An 18250-nucleotide genomic window follows, 5' to 3' on the forward strand; every position below is an offset into this window, starting at 1 on the left:
AATGTACGAGAGAAGAAAGCTACTGGTCTACCAGCTTGGTTAAGAGTTGCTGCCAACGCAAAATCAGATGCATCACTTTCCACTTGAAATGGGATCTTCTCATCCACGGCACATACCACTGCCTTCTCAATGTCCCGTTTGATATTAAGGAAAGCCTCCTGAGCTTCCGCCGATAGCGGAAAAGACGTCGACTTAATAAGAGGTCGGACTTTATCTGAGTAGCTAGCCACCCACTGGGCATAGTACGAGAAGAATCCCAGACACCACCTTAAGGCTTTTACAGTGTGAGGTAAAGGTAATTCCTTAAGTGGGCGTAATCTTTCAGGATCTGGGCCGATTACCCCATTCTCCACAACGCAACCAAGAATACACAAACGTGTAGTATTGAAGGTGCACTTGTTTTCGTTGTAGGTCAGGCAGAACCTCTTTGCAGTCTCTAGGAACTTCGCGAGATTTTGATCATGCTCCCGTTGGTCACGCCCACAGATGGTAACTGTTGTGTATGTAACCTGTTCCACCTTAAGAGAGCTTAAGCCTGTTCCACCTTAAGAGATGTACTACTTTCTCAGGCTGCTGTAGACGTAATACCGGGGGTGAACACACCGGTATATAAGCACTGTGCAGTAATCTTGTATTCAGTATAGTCCCTACCTCCAACCAGTAAAGACCTGTTTGAGTTATATGTTTAAGTCTTTGTGTTAATTGTTCAATACAGTACACATACTTAACACTGGCGACGAGTCAGGTTCTTACCCTGCGGCAGTTATTCCACGGCGGTTGAAGAGAGGTTTCAAACCTCACCACTCACCACCCCACTGGAAGCGACAGGCATTAGGACCCTGAAGCCTCCATCAGCTTGTGAACCGGAGTAGAAGACAGGACTGGGGAAGAGAGAGGTACAGGGCGATAGCGATCGGCAGATAAGGGCCGGGCCGCTTTGAAGTGAGGGGCGCAGCCGGGCCATCGATCGCATCCGCTGATAAGGGCCGGGCCGCTTTCAAGTGCGAGGCGCAGCCGGGCCATCGATCGAAATCCCTGATAAGGGCCGCACTCGGGCTGAAAGGCGCGGCGGCTGCAGAAGCTCAAGGTGCGAGAGCCGCGGTGCACAGCGCGGGCTATCGATCGCGGCGGAGATAAGGGCCGCACTCGGGGCTGAAGGGAGACGGCGTCGGGGGACGGGTGAAGACCGCCAAGCGCGGGAAAACCGCCATTTTGTGGGCGGAGGACAACGGCAAGAGCGGGAAGCCGCCATCTTGGATAGCAGTAAAAAAAAAAATCTGAGAAATTGCAAATCTGATAAAGTACTACAATGCCTAAACACGGGAATATTAGCAACTTTGATAGTGACATCGAAGATTGGGCCATATATGTTGAACGAGTTAAAAATTATTGTAAGGCCAATAAAATTCGTGAGGCTGATAAAGCACTAACATTATTAAATTTAATGGGTGCGAAGACATACGGGCAATTGAAACACCTGTTATCACCAGATGAACCAGCGGATAAGACGTTCGATGAGATTGTTACTGTCCTGAAAGATCATCTAAACCCCACGCCGCTGATGCTAGCGGAACGATTTAAATTTTACGACAGAAGGCAGCTACAGCATGAAAGCAATGCTGAATATTTGCTGGAATTGCGTAAATTAGCGAAATATTGCCAGTTTCGAACGGGACTGACAGATGCACTACGAGACAAATTTGTGTGTGGTTTATTTAAACAGGATACACAAAAGCGACTGCTCGAGGAGAATGAGCTGACGCTTGAGAAGGCGGTCACTATGGCAGCAGCACACGAAGCCGCAGTGAGAGGCACGGCAGTAATGCAGCTACGGTCACCGGAGCTCAGTGCACACAAATTGGGTGTGAGTTCTGTTAAATGTTATCGTTGTGGAAAGACAACGCATGATCAGAACCAGTGTTGGTTTAAAAACCAAGAATGTAGAACTTGTGGTAGGCTTGGACATATAGCTAGAGTATGCAGGTCAGGGAAGAAGACCAGCAACAAGAAGTCACCGCAAGGGAAATACGCAAAGGTACACAAGGTGGCCAAACAGGAGTCCGATTCAGACGCAAGCAGTATTGAACTGGCTAGCTTAAGGGTACTCAACGTTGGTAAGGGTGCAGACCTCCAGACAATTTGGGTTACTCTTCAGATAGAAGGAGTCCAAGTAAAAATGGAATTGGACACTGGATCGGCATTGTCGGTCATGAATAAGAAAGATTACAGAAGGTTATTCCAACATATTCCCCTACAGGATACGGAGATTATATTGACAACCTACACGGGGCAGAGAGTGTACCCCATCGGGACAATAAAGGTTGCAGTGGCCAACAAGGGCGAAGGAAGTCAAATAATGGACTTATATGTGCTACCGGAGGGAGGTCCACCACTACTAGGCCGGGAGTGGTTTAGAAACATAAATATGGACTGGCATTCACTAAAAGCCATAAAGAATGAGAACTCGGTGCAGATAATCAGCCCAGACTCTAGAACTGATGATGGTAAGACCAACCCATGTGCAAAAGACAAAGTTTCAGCACAGAATTCCACCGAGCAACAACAACATAGTTTAACAGAGAATTCTGAGTCTGTCAAGTCTACTGATATGCACATTTTTGAGGGACACTGGGCTCGAACTCAACTCCATTTCAAACTACAACAGCAATTAGAACAAATGATTCGCCGTTTTGAGCAAGAGATGAATGAAATAAAAAAGTTCTTTGTTACAGAGTGGGAGAATCTGGAAAGGCAACAGAAGCAACTGATGGAGAAAATGGAGCAGGAGCACACCAACCATCTGCGCGAGGAGGCCGAACGAATCAAAGCTGATTCAGGTTCTGAAGGTGCGTGCCATAATCTGGTGTCAGAAGAGTTAACGGTCAGCCAACTCCTTCATATGCTGAGGGACAAGACTCTGAAATGGGAAAAACTTGAACACGAGCTGCGATCTTCAAAGGAAAAGGGTTCGGAGCTCTCAAAAGTCATTGAGATGGCTGATGTGATGACACAGACTGAAACGACTGCAACAGAGCAGCCATTGGATGCCAAAAGTACGCTGACTCACGTCAATGTAGAACAACAGACCGCTGAAACAGCTGCTCCGGTAGAGGGACTGCATAGTCCGAGCAATCAATCTCCAAAGGAAGTTGAAGTATTAAAATCACAAATGAGGTCACTAGTAAACGACTTGCTGAAAGCCCAGAAAAAGCTGGATGCAGAGGTACACATGAAGAAGTCTCTTCAGGAAAGATGTCTGGATTTGGAACAAGAGCTGGCTAACGTCCAGCTGGGTATGGAGGAAATAGACGACCCTCTCGCTGGCCTAGCTCAGGACGACACCGAATATTACCATGACCTGTCGGACGACTCCGAATATTACGATGTCCTGTCCTGCCCAGCTTGTAACTTCGACCCCCAAAGTGCAGAAATCATGGAGGAGCACCAAAAGTCTACGGAACATCGGAAGAAGGTGGCTCTACTACGGGAAGTAAGAGAGATAGAGAAGGAACAGCAGTCGGATAGCGTCCAGTTGGGTAAGGAAGAAGTAGAAGGGCCTCTCGACCTGTTGAGTGATAGTGAATACTACGAGGATGTGGTATGCCCAAATTGTGATGGAAACTCCCAAAGTGCTGAAATCCGGAGGAAGCACTTAAGGTCTAAAGAACATAGAGAGTTGGTAGCATTACAGCTGTCCGCCGAGAAGATGGGAACGACAAGAGTTGTAAAAAGGCAGAAAAGAAAAAGAAGAGGCCGAAAATAATAATTGTTTAAAATATTGTTACTTCTACTACCTCCGGCCGAACACTACGAAAAGATGCTGTCTGGAACGAATTAAGATCAGAGACTGAATTTACGAACTGTTCCCACAGAGACTGAACCTGTAAACTGTTCCCACTAAGAGTATGTTGCAACTGTTCGTAGAGATTGAATCTGTGAACTGTTTTCCGCAGAGACTGAATCTGTGATATGTTACGTTAAACATGAAGTTATATATGTATATATGTTATTATGTTATGTTAAATGGGGGGGATGACTATAAAGCTAAGAAGGGAGGAGTGTTGTGTTTGTAACCTGTTCCACCTTAAGAGAGCTTAAGCCTGTTCCACCTTAAGAGATGTACTACTTTCTCAGGCTGCTGTAGACATAATACCGGGGGTGAACACACCGGTATATAAGCACTGTGCAGTAATCTTGTATTCAGTATAGTCCCTACCTCCAACCAGTAAAGACCTGTTTGAGTTATATGTTTAAGTCTTTGTGTTAATTGTTCAATACAGTACACATACTTAACAGTAACATTGTCCAGGTACGGGAATGTTGCTTCCAACGCATATTCATCCACCATACGATCCATCTCCCGTTGGAAGACGGATACCCCATTCGTCACTCCAAAGGGCACCCGAAGGAATTGGAACAGGTGCCCATTAGCTTCGAAGGCCGTATAAGGTCGGTCTTCTATTTTGATGGGGAGTTGATGGTAGGCAGACTTTAAATCAATGGTGGAGAACATGCGGTACTGAGCTATCTGGTTCACCATCTCAGAAATACGAGGCAAAGGATAGGCGTCTAATTGGGTATACAAGTTTATAGTCTGGCTATAATCGACCACAAGTCTTTTCTTCTCATTAGTTTTAACCACCACCACCTGGGCACGCCACGGGCTACCACTGTGTTCGATGATTCCCTCCCGTTGAAGCCTTTCCACTTCCTCTTTTATAAATGTTTTATCTTCTGAACTATACCGTCGACTCTTAGTCGCTATAGGTCTACAATTAGGAGCAAGGTTCGCAAACAAAGAAGGCGGACTTACGTTTAAAGTAGAAAGGCTGCAGACTGTGAGCGGAGGCTGAGATCCACCATACTTAAGGGTAACGCTCTCATGCTGACACTGGAAGTCCAAGCCTAATATTAAGTTCACACACAACTGAGGTAATATGAGGAGTTTAAAGTCCTTATACTCCGTATCATTAACGGTCAATGTGACTTTACAATATCCAGTTACCTCCGAAGTAAGGGATTTGGACGCTATCACAATTTCACTTCGAGTAGGATACACCTTCAATGAACAGGAGTTAACAAGGTTGGGGTGTATAAAACTTTCAGTACTGCCACAGTCTATCAAACACCCAGTAGGACGACCATTAATCTTAATGTCCATCATAGATTTTGCCAAGGAACACGGTATGGTCTGGTCAACCATAGCCGAGGCTAGACTAAAACGATAGGCGGCAGCAGAGAAGACATCGGGTACAGGATTACCCTTACACACTTTACTAAAATGGCTGGGCAACTTTGCCTGGGGTGTTTAGATTGGCCACAAAAATAACACTTAGACCCATGGGGCACAGCCGCAACAATAGGATTAAGTGGGGGGCTCCATTGGTGTTATGGATGCCTCCATCTTCGGAACACACGAGGCTGAGAGAGATGCATGGGCTGATGCATACACTTCTGAATTCTTCTGGGCTACATCTAACGATCGAGCAGCAGCGACAACCGTTTTTAAAACTAACGAGTCGTTCTCGAGGAGTCTCTGTCTAATATAATTAGATCAGAGGCCAGATATGAAAGAATCGCGGATGGCTTCTTCCTGATACACTATGGCAGAGACAGCCTTGTAGTTGCAACCCTTAGCCAAAGCCTTAAGGTCCTGCAGGAAATCGTCCAGAGATTCCTCGGATAATTGCCTGCGAGTAGACAGGAGATACCTGGCGTATACTTCGTTAACCGACTTAAGGTACTGGGCTTTAAGAGCTGTGAGGGCCTCTTCATATGTAGTAATATCTTCAATTATAGAGTAAGTTTGATGACTTACCAAGTTGGTTAGAAGACCCAACTTGTTAACCGTCGGATCGGTCGATGATGCGATGAAGTGTTCAAAACATCGGAGCCAATGTGTAAATTTCTTCGACGCATCTGCCAAATGGGGATCGATATCCAGACGCTCTGGTTTCAAAAATCGATCCATCTTCCAAAAGTTGTTATTTAATAAAATTGATGTGCCAAATAACTGCCCGAATCCGTGAAGTTAAAGCTTAAGACAGAAGCCTTTTATTAAATAAGAATCATGGCAGAGTTAACAGAGTACATCATCGACCGAGCCCTTGGTAGAACATACCAGAAGAGGGGCGGGGCCAGGGAGGAGCATTAGTGGTTCCCCCCGGTGGAACATTCCAGACATTACAGTACAAGTACAAATATCAGAACACAGTTATTTCATCACACCTCTTACTCTTCTAAACTCCAGCGGATACAAGCCTAGCCTGTCCAACCTTTCCTCATAAGACAACCCGCCCATTCCAGGTATTAGTCTAGTAAACCTTCTCTGAACTGCTTCCAACGCATTTACATCCTTCCTTAAATAAGGAGACCAATACTGTACACAGTACTCCAGATGTGGTCTCACCAATGCCCTGTATAACTGAAGCATAACCTCCCTACTTTTGTATTCTTCCCAATAACATTCTATTAGCTTTCCTAATTACTTGCTGTACATGCATATTAACCTTTTGCGATTCATGCACTAGGGCACCCAGATCCCTCTGCATCTCAGAGCTCTGCAATCTCTCACCATTTAGATAATATGCTTCTTTTTTATTCTTCCTGCTATCGGTTTGGTCGCTCGGGAACTCTGTACGATTGAAATGCTGGAATGTTTAGAGGGAACGCCACAGCTCGATCCCGTTATTGCATGACAGGAATAAAAACAGGGAGGAAATCTGCATCTCGCCCATTGAGTTCCATGTGCGTGACACAACTCCATTGAGTGGTGACAGGAAGTACTGACAGAAACCTTCGCTCCACCCACTATCGATTGCCTCTCAGTACTGGCTTTAGAAGATTCTGAGGGGGATTGACAGGGTAGATGCTGAGAGGTTGTTTCCCCTGGCTGGGGAGTCCAGAACTAGGGGGCACAGTCTCAGGATAAGGGGTCGTCCATTTAAGACTGAGATGAGGAAGAATTTCTTCACTCAGAGGGTTGTGAATCTTTGGAATTCTCTACCCCAGAGGGCTGTGGATGCTCAGTCATTGAGTATATTCAAGGCTGAGTTCGATAGAGTTTTGGACTCTAGGGGAATCAAGGAATTGGGCAGGAAAGTGGAGTTGAGGTCGAAGATCAGTCATGATCTTATTGAATGACTCGAGGAGCCGAATGGCTGACTCCTGCTCCTATTTCTTATGTTCTTATACCAAAGCTCCGTATTGTATATTTTGTTGGTGAGATTCACTCTATTTGATGTCAATGCCTGAGAATGACGTGTTGCTTCCAGGACCTTAAGGAGAATCCTTTGAGGCTGGTATAGAACAGGCCAACAGCAGCATGACCCTCGCCCTGCGCCCCTCCAACGCTGCACATTATCCCCCATTCCTCCTGTGTGACATTTTCACTTCACACTATCTGCCTTGGTGCTCTCTTTGAGTAAGATTGAGTCACGCTTGCTCGGGATCGATAACCCAAAACCCATTTTGTAGGAAGAAATGGGAAATTTGTCAACCTCATCCGTCTGAGCTGGATTCAAACCTTGATTACACGAAGGATGTTCCTGACCATCCAGTGTCCTGAGCCTATCGGACAGGGTGTTACTGACCACACTGACCGTCCAGTGTCCTGAGCCTATCGGACAGGGTGTTACTGACCACACTGACCGTCCAGGGTCCTGAGCCTATCGGACAGGGCGTTACTGACCACACTGACCGTCCAGTGTCCTGAGCCTATCAGACAGAATGTAACTGACCACACTGACCGTCCAGTGTCCTGAGCCTATCAGACAGGGCGTTACTGACCACACTGACCGTCCAGTGTCCTGAGCCTATCGGACAGGGTGTTACTGACCACACTGACCATCCAGTGTCCTGAGCCTATCAGACAGGGCGTTACTGACCGTCCAGTGTCCTGAGCCTATCAGACAGAATGTAACTGACCACACTGACCATCCAGTGTGCTGAGCCTATCGGACAGGGCGTTACTGACCACACTGACTGTCCAGTGTCCTGAGCCTATTAGATGGGGCATTACTGACCACACTGACTGTCCAGTGTCCTGAGCCTATCAGACAGAATGTAACTGACCACACTGACCGTCCAGTGTCCTGAGCCTATCAGACAGGGCGTTACTGACCACACTGACCGTCCAGTGTCCTGAGCCTATCAGACAGAATGTAACTGACCACACTGACCGTCCAGTGTCCTGAGCCTATCGGACAGGGCGTTACTGACCACACTGACCGTCCAGTGTCCTGAGCCTATCAGACAGAATGTTACTGACCGTCCAGTGTCCTGGGCCTATCAGACAGAATGTTACTGACCACACTGACCGTCCAGTGTCCTGAGCCTATCAGACGGGGCATTACTGACCACACTGACCGTCCAGTGTCCTGAGCCTATCAGACAGGGTGTTACTGACCACACTGACCGTCCAGTGTCCTGAGCCTATCAGACAGGGCGTTACTGACCACACTGACCGTCCAGTGTCCTGAGCCTATGGTGTTACTGACCATCCAGTGTCCTGAGCCTATCAGACAGAATGTTACTGACCACACTGACCGTCCAGTGTCCTGAGCCTATCAGACAGGGTGTTACTGACCACACTGACTGTCCAGTGTCCTGAGCCTATCAGACAGGGCGTTACTGACCGTCCAGTGTCCTGAGCCTATCAGACAGGGTGTTACTGACCACACTGACCGTCCACTGTCCTGAGCCTATCAGGCGGGGTGTTACTGACCGTCCAGTGTCCTGAGCCTATCAGACGGGGTGTTACTGACCGACAGTAAATGTGTGCTGGGATATTGATGGAGGTGGTCTGCCACAATCTGGCCATTCTGATATAAATTCGAATGATTACACTGCTTTGTGATTTCAGAGCGATTTGTATTAATTTATTAATTAGGGAATCTGAAACCAGTTACACTGTAATCAAAGTATTTTATCTTTATAGGAATTCCATCCTGGCTGTTAACCATTTCCAGTGAAAGTGACGGGAACATTCATTCCTTTCTGGAGTACATGGTTCGACCCAACGAGCTCTGCTTTATCCACGTTCCACAGCTGGACAATTTCACCTCTCTCCTCCCCCACCACCCAATCCAGACCCCACCGCCCAGCCTGTTCCCTGCGGAATCGCAACCCCCCCCCACATTGCTTGGCCAGTCTATGTTACACAGAGCTGCTCCAGGTGGCTGTGGCCCAGGGAGTGTTGGCGTTTGATGCTGTGAAATGTTTCCTGGAAGATTCATCAGCAATGGGACAATGGGGGAGACAACCGAGCTTGTTCCATTCTTTGGAAATCTTTGGTTTGTACAAAAAGAAGTTTTAATCAGATACAATATTAATGACCATTTGAATATATTTGTTGAGGCTCCTGAACTTCTGTTTCCTCCCCCCGCCCCTGCCCCTTGATCTCTCCAGGTCAAGCACCAGCTGAGGCCTAGCGAATGATCAAGGAACCAATCCCCCCAGTGGCTCAGTGAAGCAGGCCGCAGGGGGGGGGGGGAGGCGGGGGGAGCGTATGTAAAGGGCCTCCATCTGATGGGGGATGGAGGGGGTCGGGCGGGGCATCGAATGGGGGGGGCCCAAGAGAGATCAGGGGAGGAGGGGAGAAGATCGGGAGGGCACCGGATCACAGGTTGGGGCCGATCGCAGTCGGCGGGGGGGGTCCTATCGCTGTGGGGGGGTGTTCACAGGTTAGCTTGGGGGGCTGGGGACGGGTGGAGAAGCACTCCTGGCCCACAGGCAGTGCTGGAAAAGCTCTTACCTCTTCCATGCAGCAGTCCTCGCCTCCCTTCAGCTGCCGGGTTTCCCGAGGCCTGGGTAACCGGGCCAGCCAGAGTTAAAAAGAAAAAAACCTCAGGCACGCAGCCTCATTAAAATATTTAAATCAGCGTCCTGACTCCTGCGACCCCGTCCCGCCTCTGTTAAAACTGGAAGTGGGCGGGTTCGAAGAGGGTTGGGTTCACGTTTGAGATTTTTTACATTTTACCTTCCCACTCGACCCAAACCCGTCCGTTTGTTGGGGTTAAAATTCCCTCTTTCTTCGAGTGTTAATTGTTACTGAACCGTTGCACAGTTTGATGTAAATATAGATATTCTGCTTTCAGTTCCTTAGTACTGGGTGTGAGAGTGTTGGCCTGTGGCACTGGCTGGATCCGACACTGTCCTCTTCCTGTTTCCATCCGATTCATTTTCCAATTCACAAATTCCAGTGACCTTTCACCTGGGCTACCCGTTGCTTGCTATTGTCACCAGTCGATATGATTGTTTTTACAACCAATAAGCCATGTTATCGCAATATTAAACCCCACCTTGGACTGATTGTGCTTTTCTTAAGACACACCGGGGGTGTAATTCGTCCCGTGCTCACTGACCAACATCGGCTCCTGGTCCGGCAACACCTCGATTTCAAAATTCTCATCCTTGTTTTCAAATCTCTCCGTGACCTCGCCCCTCCCTATCTCTGTAATCTCCTCCAGCCCCACAACCCCCCGAGATCTCGGCGCTCCTCCAATTCCGGCCTCTTGAACATCCCTGATTTTAATCGCTCCGCCATTGGCGGCCGTGCCTTCAGCTGCCTGGGCCCCGAGCTCTGGAATTCCCTCCCTAAACCTCTCCGCCTCTCTCCTCCTTTAAGATGCTCCTTAAAGCCGACCTCTTTGGCGAAGCTTTTGATCATCTGTCCTAATATCTCATGTGGCTCGGTGTCAAATTTTGTCTGGTAATCGCTCCTGTGAAGCACCTTGGGACATTTTACTGTGTTAAAGGCGGTGTAAAATACAAGTTGTTGTGCAGCAGTGCGAAATGGCGATAGCGAGTCGGCGGGTGTAGGATGGGTTCACAATTTGCTATCGCCCGAGATAACCGAGATAATTTCACTCCCACTGTTTTAATCGGACTCTCCACCCTGTTTTGATGAAGTTGCTGATTTGAGTCTTAGTTTTAGCTTGTTTGAATTTTGTCGATCTGTATTTTCCTGCACACTGTCGATTTGTTAAGTCAGTGTCTGCAGGTATTGTATTGTTGCAAACTCACTCATGGCATCGGCACCGTGACAACAGGAAGCTCTGGGCTGGGAGACGGGTTCAAACCCCACCTCGCACACCAGATTACTGACCATTATGAACGCATTTTAAAAAATAACGCTCTCTTGTCTGTCTGTAACCTGCTCCCTTGGCTTAGTGTGAAAATAAAAGTTAATGAAGGAACTGCTTTTCTCACCAGTTTTTTGTGTTTTTAAATATTGTCGGCATTGCTGTCTCGTGATAATGTTCGCTATGGAGCTGTTGGCTGAAGGAAGGTGAGGTACTGCCAGGGTTAATGTTTGAAGGATGGGATTTAGCTGCTTCACCCTGAAACTGGAGAATGGAGATAAAGATGAATAGACATTCGAGCTTGCAACATACTTCTTCAAGTGTGAGCCCAAATTGAACAGATATATAGGCTCAGGATTTTTTTAAATTCCTGCATGGGATGTGGGCATCGCTGGCAAGGCCAGCATTTATTGCCCATCCCTAGTTGCCCTCGAGGTGGTGGTGAGCCGTACAACTGACTGAATTGCTACATTTCAGAGGGCAGTTAAGAGTCGACCACATTGTTGTGGTCTGGAGTCACATATCGGCCAGACCGGGTAAGGACGGCAGATTTCCTTCCCTGAAGGACATCAGTGAACCAGATGGGTTTTTACGACAATCCGGTAGTTTCATAGTTACCATTACTAACACTAGCTTTTTATTCCAGATTTATTTAACTGAAAAGTTAATTCAGCTGCCGTGGTGGGATTTAAACTCATGTCTCTGGATTACTAGTCCAGTAACAGAACCACCATGCTGCCATCACAGCTCCGGGAGCAGTCGCTGTGCTTTGTCTCCATGAGCTGTACAAAGGCTCGCCAACTCTGATTAGACGTAGTCATCCGTTCCCAGCCTGCCCAGTCAAAACAGCCTCATCTCCCAGCTCCAATATTTTTATTAGTAGTAAACAAAAATATTGAAATAAAATGGGAAAAGACTGGGGGGGGAGAGCGGGGGGACACGGGGGGGGGGGGGGAAAAGAGAGCGGGGGGACACTATGGGGACACGGGGAGGAGCGGGGGAAGAGAGCGGAACACTGGGGGGGGTGGGGGGAGTGGGGGACACTGGGGACAGTTCTGGTCTCCGTCCCTAAGTGCTCGATGCATAAACATTCCAGCTTAATGATACAAAATGGTATTACTGAATTGAAGAAAACACAGGACTTGTAATTTTTACTCCTATGTTTTAATAAACCCTAATAAAAGTTTTAACAGCAACATATATATAAAAATGCAAAGATACAGAAATGGAAGAATATTTACACTTCAAGAGCCAGGAAAGTGTTCAGGCTTTGCTGGACGGAGTTACAGTTTTTGCAAGGTGCGGAGATTGACGGGACTCGAGCGGGATTGCAGCAGTGTTTCCCCAATCGAAGGAGCCCTGATGGTCAGTGAACCAACAAATGCCCTTTGGAATGTGCCCCTCGTTCATTCTGCTCCCCCTCCCCCTCTCTTATATTCGGGTGCCACTAAATTCAGTCAGCACAGCTCCTGGGTGCATAGGGTGCTCCTGTTCCCCCTTGGAGACGCCGACACCTGGATTACAACATGTGCTGAATGTGGCTTCGATTGGGATCGCTAGCTTACACCCAAACCAAGAACCACTCCGAATCTGGAGTCAATACCACAGAAGTGGCACTTTTCTAAAATGAATTCTCGGTATTGAATTCATAGATGGCCTGATATCTTCGCAACTCAATAAACTCCCTCCCTAAATATTTGTTTGGGAAATGGAGTAATCGTGTTACCAACATCTGGTAGAACGAGTTAGCTTGTTTTGGGATCTATGATCCCATGACTGTGCGTAGAACAATCCACCATCCCCATTAACGAGAACCTATTCCATTCCCAAAGCCAATTGGGATCCCTGATCAGACCTATTTTCCGAGTGGCTGTGTAACCAAAGCGCGACTGTCTGCCAGTTGCCCCAGCGGCCGCGACACAACCTGCCCCTGGCTAACATGACCAGCAAACTCAAATGGAATCCAATCGGCTTTTACTTGACCCGCTTTTTAAGTGACCTTTCCACCGAAAACGTGTAAACCACGCGCGAAGTCGCAAGCCAATCCGCGGATCTGTTCAGAACATCAGAATCAGGAGTCATCGGCCATACGGCCCCTCGAACCTGCTCTGCCATTCAACCTCAACTCCACTTTCCTACCCCATCTCCATATCTCTCGATTCCCAAAAATCTATCGATCTCTGTCTTGAATATACTCAACGATTGAGCCTCCACAGCCCTCTGGGGTAGAGAATTCCAGAGATAACCCCCTCTCCCCCCAGGGTCAACGTTAAGCGAAGTCGGGCGGGGTTTTAACGGGCAATTGATCCACTAAATCGCCGAAAGTTAAAATCAGCGGTGTGGAGAGGAGTGTTAAACCATTCGTTCTAAAATATCAATGATCTGCGAGATTAAATAGAACAAAATGGTACTTTTGTGCAAATTCTTGTCTAGAAAAGTGAACAATGATTAATATACTTGGGGGAAAAATTTGGTGTCGCCCCTTTTGGGGTACTAATGTCCCCGGGGAGCCCCGAAAAAGTTAGCGCCCCCACACCTGAAACTGAGTGTTAGCGCCCCAAGCAGGAGGCGGGGTTACTGGAAGCGCCCCCCCCCCCCCCGTCCTTCCTGGGGAGTTACAACTGAATATCGTGGCCCCACGCGCTTCGGCACAGAGCGCCGCGATACTGCAGACCTCCCTCCCCTGATTAAAGGGGAGGGGCCTCGCCCTGCCGGACCACCGGGGAGCGGGTGCCGGGAAAGCAGCCTGGCACTCGAGAGGAGCGATGGCGGCCAGCACCCCGAGAAACAAAGGGGCGGGGGGGGGGGTCAGTCGGCCCCAAAAAATAGCTGCCTGACACCTGCCCTTTAACTTGCGCCGCCGCGGCTGCAAAAACGCCCCCTGACCCTGTCGGACATATCGTCCGGCGATAGGTATGGGGGCGCTACCCACGTTTGCGAGCGGGGAGCTGGCTGCGGCGATGACATCATCGCGTAGCACCATGGGGCGCTACCGGCGCCGTTAACCTCCCGCTGAATTTTGCGGGAGGCATTAGCGGCGCCGCGCCCGGGGGATTTGCGCTCCGTTGGCGCTAACAAGAGGCGCAAATCATCCCAATTTTTGCCCCTTACGCCGCCGCTGCCACCATCACACAATGCTGATCGGGGCAGTGCAGTCCATGAGCTTATTGCAGTACACAATCAGCTCCTAATTCACAGTTTAAAAGGCCCTTAAATCGTTTGTTGTAAAGAGTACTTCCTGTAACTGTAGCTCTCGGAAGCCCCAGGAGCGCGGTTACAGTTTCTGAATTCAGTTATCGATGGCCAGCACCAGTCAACCCTTCGATCCATGACGTGGCTCGGTTTTAGTGCTTTAACATTTGTTTCAAAGTCAAAAAGGGTTGAAATTTTCAATAAAATATTAAACTAAATAAAAAAATAAATAATGACCAAACCTGAAGCCTACACCAGAGTTCCTGACTCTTTTATGATAGCCGCTGCCTTAAAACGAATCTTTGGATATCAGCCTGTGGATGTTTAATGTGTTTGTGTGAAATTTCTCCCCCTGTACTTTAACAGGCGCTGCCTCACTCCGATAAAGGGGGTCACGCCCGCTGTTTTCAGCAGATAAGAACTCATCATCGAATAGCACAGCACATAAAGAGGCCATTCGATCCATACAAACACATTACGACTTCAGAAGCTGATATCTGGAGAGGCGATATTCAGGGCGCGGACTGGAATCTCTCCCCCTCCCTCAGCACAGCCCCTGAACCGAGAGATTCCTCGCCCGACAGTTTATCCAATAGCCCCAAAGGAACATCTCCCAAAACAGTAACCTGCTTTTTTTTTTTCTTTAAACAGACACGGACGACCTTCTGAGTGTTTCTAGAATTTTCTGCTTTGTTTCAGATTTCCAGCATTTGCAGTTTCCCCCCCCTCTTTAATCTCAAGTTAAGGGCATCAGGGATTACTTTATGGTTAATAATATTAAAAGTTGGTGGACTGCAACAAGTCCTTGTGTGAGAGTGTGTGTGAGTGAGAGTGTGTGAGTGAGTGTGAATGTGTGAGTGAATGTAAGTGAGAGAGAAAGTGAGTGTGTGTGCGAGTGCATGTGTGAGAGAGTGTGCGCGTGAGTGTGTGTGAGCGAGAGTGAGTGCGTTTCCTCTCCCAGAAATGGGGCTGAGAGACTTTAACAAAAAAATAACTTTTCTTAGAAATGTGAATCACAAGGAGAAAAGTCCGATTTTTCAGCTCACTCGCTGGTGATTAGTTCCGACCCTCGATCTAACAAAAGGGCGATGCCATCAACAGAGACACACCAGGCTGAACGTTCTGTGGCCCCGATCCCCAGGGACCACCTGGCACCCAGTCACTGGCCTATCAGAGTCTGCGCAGGGCTGGCACCTCTGATTGGCTGTATTGCTGGAGGAGTCATCACATGACCTCCCACCTCTAACCGCCCCACCCGGTTAAACAGCCTCTTCTCTCCACCCCCCCCCCCTCCAGCCCCCATCTCAAATATGAAGGATTTAAAATTTACAAAAATAGTTAATTTTATAAATAAAAAATCACAATTCTTTAAATATATTTCTTTTGACCATTTTCCATAAAAAAGCCCCAAGCTGGTGAGTGAAAAGAATTTCAAATGTAGCCGTGTTCCATACAGTTCTAAATTTACCGCCCCATTTCTTGACCACGTGCTTTATCTGGTCATTATCACAGAGCGGTTTATGGGATCTTGCTGTGCGCAAACTGGCTGCTGCGTTTCCCTACACTACGACAGTGACTGCACTTCAAAAAAAAGTACTTCATTGGCTGTGAAGTGTTTTGGGACATCCTGAGGCTGTGAAAGGCGCTGGAGAAATGCGAGACTGTCTTTCTTTCTGGTGGCCCCACGAGGTACACACACACCAGCTCAGTTTCCCTTCCTTTACCGAGATTATTTTCTGCCTTTAATGGAAACGGAGTGGGACAGGACGTTGTGTGGGTTTGAACCCATCCTCCCAATGTCGCTTTCGTTTATTAAGCAAGAACTTTGTGATGGGGAACAACTTCTGATCAGACTTGTCGAACCCTGGCGACGGCCCAAAAAGATTGGTAACTAAAATGAAGCAAAGTGCAGTCGGCAGGAGCACCCCGTCGAGGGGTAGAAGATGAAGTTTAAGATTTGTCCAGAGATTTAAAAACAGCGACAAGTTCTAGAAGATTCTTCTGGATAAGAATTTTCAGAAATGGGACAGAATGTTTTGTAGCTACACGGTGAGGTGGGATTAAGACCAGCCCCTCTCGCGATAAGCTGGCAGTCTCGATGTTTGATGTCTATCCTGCGGCTCCAGTGCTGATTCTACTACAGATCCACTTCCATGCTGTCCAATTCTTTGATTAGAGCCTGGAAGTTGTCAAAGGAGGAGTTGGAGAGCTGCAGGCTGACATTCTCACTGTTCAATGATGAGGCACCCTGTTGATGAGCCAGTTCAATCAGCCAGGAGCAGGCTCGAGGGACAACCTGACGGTTCCAAACAAAGAGAGAGAGTGAGTTGGAGAAATGAGGGTCGGCCGCTCAAAGGAAAAACAAAATTGAATAAAGCTGCGGTGTTTCTGTGGTGAAGGAGGTCAGCCAGCAGTGATTGTAACCAACCTTCCCGCAGCAGTCTGGAGGTCCCCTGCAGGCCACTCACCGGCTCTTACACTGGAGAAACTGCGCCTGTGCGGTAATCTGAATAGGCCACGCAGCCAGTTAAAGGCACCGCGCACCAAAAAATAACAGGGAGCACTGATTGTAACCCCACTGTGTCACCAATTGAGGGGTCATTGTAATGGGATCGGATCAGCGTCTATTTTACTCTCACTTGAAGTCAATCCGATCCCACTGGATGAGTTAGGTTACAATTTTTAATATTTGTTCCTGGGATCTGGGCGTCGCTGGCAAGGCCAGCATTTATTGCCCATCCCTAGCTGCCCTCGAGAAGGTGGTGGTGAGCCGCCTTCTTGAACCGCTGCAGTCCGTGTGGTGAAGGTGCTCCCACAGTGCTGTTAGGGAGGGAGCTCCAGGATTTTGACCCAGCGACGATGAAGGATCGGCGATATACTTTCAAGTCAGGATGGTGTGTGACTTGGAGGGGAACACCACCTGCATTTGTCCTTCTAGGTGGAAGAGGTTGCGGGTTTGGGAGGTGCTGCCGAAGAAGCCTTGGTGAGTTGCTGCAGTGCATCTTGTAGATGGTACACACTGCAGCCACGGTGCGCCGGTGGTGGAGGGAGTGAATGTTTAAGGTGGTGGATGGGGTGAATGTTTGCGAGGTGCTGCGGAAGAATCCATTCTGGCCGGGGAGTCAGCCAGCGATTGAAATCACCATGACATCACACTGCTGTGGGCGGGAATCTGACAGAACTCCTGCCAGAAGGCGAAGTCCCCACAGGCAGCGCCTCCAGATTCAGGTTTACTGATTTAGAAAAGCCATTTTTAAAAATAAATTTTTGAAAACCAAACCAAGGAAACGGCCCAAGATCTGTCATTGTATCGGCCCATGGCTCAGTGGGCAGCACCCTCGCCTCAGAGTCAGAAGTTCGTGGGTTCAAGTCCCACTCCAGAGACTTGAGCACAAAAATCTAGGCCGACACTCCCGGTGCAGTACTGAGGGAGCGCTACGCTGTCAGAGGGAGCGCCGCACTGTCGGAGGGACAGTACTGAGGGAGCGCTGCACTGTCGGAGGGGCAGTACTGAGGGAGCGCTGCACTGTCGGAGGGGCAGTACCGAGGGAGCGCCGCACTGTCGGGGGACAGTACTGAGGGAGCGCCGCACTGTCGGAGGGGCAGTACTGAGGGAGTGCTGCACTGTCGGAGGGGCAGTACTGAGGGAGCGCCGCACTGTCGGAGGGGCAGTACTGAGGGAGTGCTGCACTGTCGGAGGGGCAGTACTGAGGGAGCGCCGCACTGTCGGAGGGGCAGTACTGAGGGAGGCACTGTCGGAGGGGCAGTACTGAGGGAGGCACTGTCGGAGGGGCAGTACTGAGGGAGTGCTGCACTGTCGGAGCGGCAGTACTGAGGGAGCGCCGCACTGTCGGAGGTGCTGTCTTTCGGATGAGATGTTAAACCGAGGCCCCGTCTGCCCTCTCAGGTGGATGTAAAGATCCTATGGCACTATTTTGAAGAAGAGCAGGGGAGTTCTCCCTGGGGCCAATATT

At 48.7% G+C, this 18250-nt stretch overlaps 2 protein-coding genes across 2 annotated transcripts in view; one reads left to right on the plus strand and one right to left on the minus strand.

The window, feature by feature from the left end:
- Positions 1-9476, plus strand: part of LOC147107213 (leucine-rich repeat serine/threonine-protein kinase 2) — a gene marked incomplete at its 5' end in the record, with an annotated part of 193741 nt that extends 184265 nt beyond the window's left edge. The window contains 1 exon segment of the mRNA XM_086007547.1: positions 8939-9476. Coding sequence (XP_085863673.1) covers positions 8939-8959 — 21 coding nt within the window.
- Positions 9477-12226: 2750 nt separating this feature from the next.
- Positions 12227-18250, minus strand: part of irf7 (interferon regulatory factor 7) — a 30598-nt gene continuing 24574 nt past the window's right edge. Inside the window, exon 10 of the mRNA XM_086008420.1 lies at positions 12227-16572. Coding sequence (XP_085864546.1) covers positions 16414-16572 — 159 coding nt within the window. The 3' untranslated portion in view covers positions 12227-16413. The remainder of the gene's footprint in view (positions 16573-18250) is intronic.

The sequence above is a fragment of the Somniosus microcephalus genome, chromosome 15 (genome assembly GCF_052327205.1).
Source record: "Somniosus microcephalus isolate GS21.2 chromosome 15, FLI_Smic_1.0, whole genome shotgun sequence".
Taxonomy (NCBI): domain Eukaryota; kingdom Metazoa; phylum Chordata; class Chondrichthyes; order Squaliformes; family Somniosidae; genus Somniosus; species Somniosus microcephalus.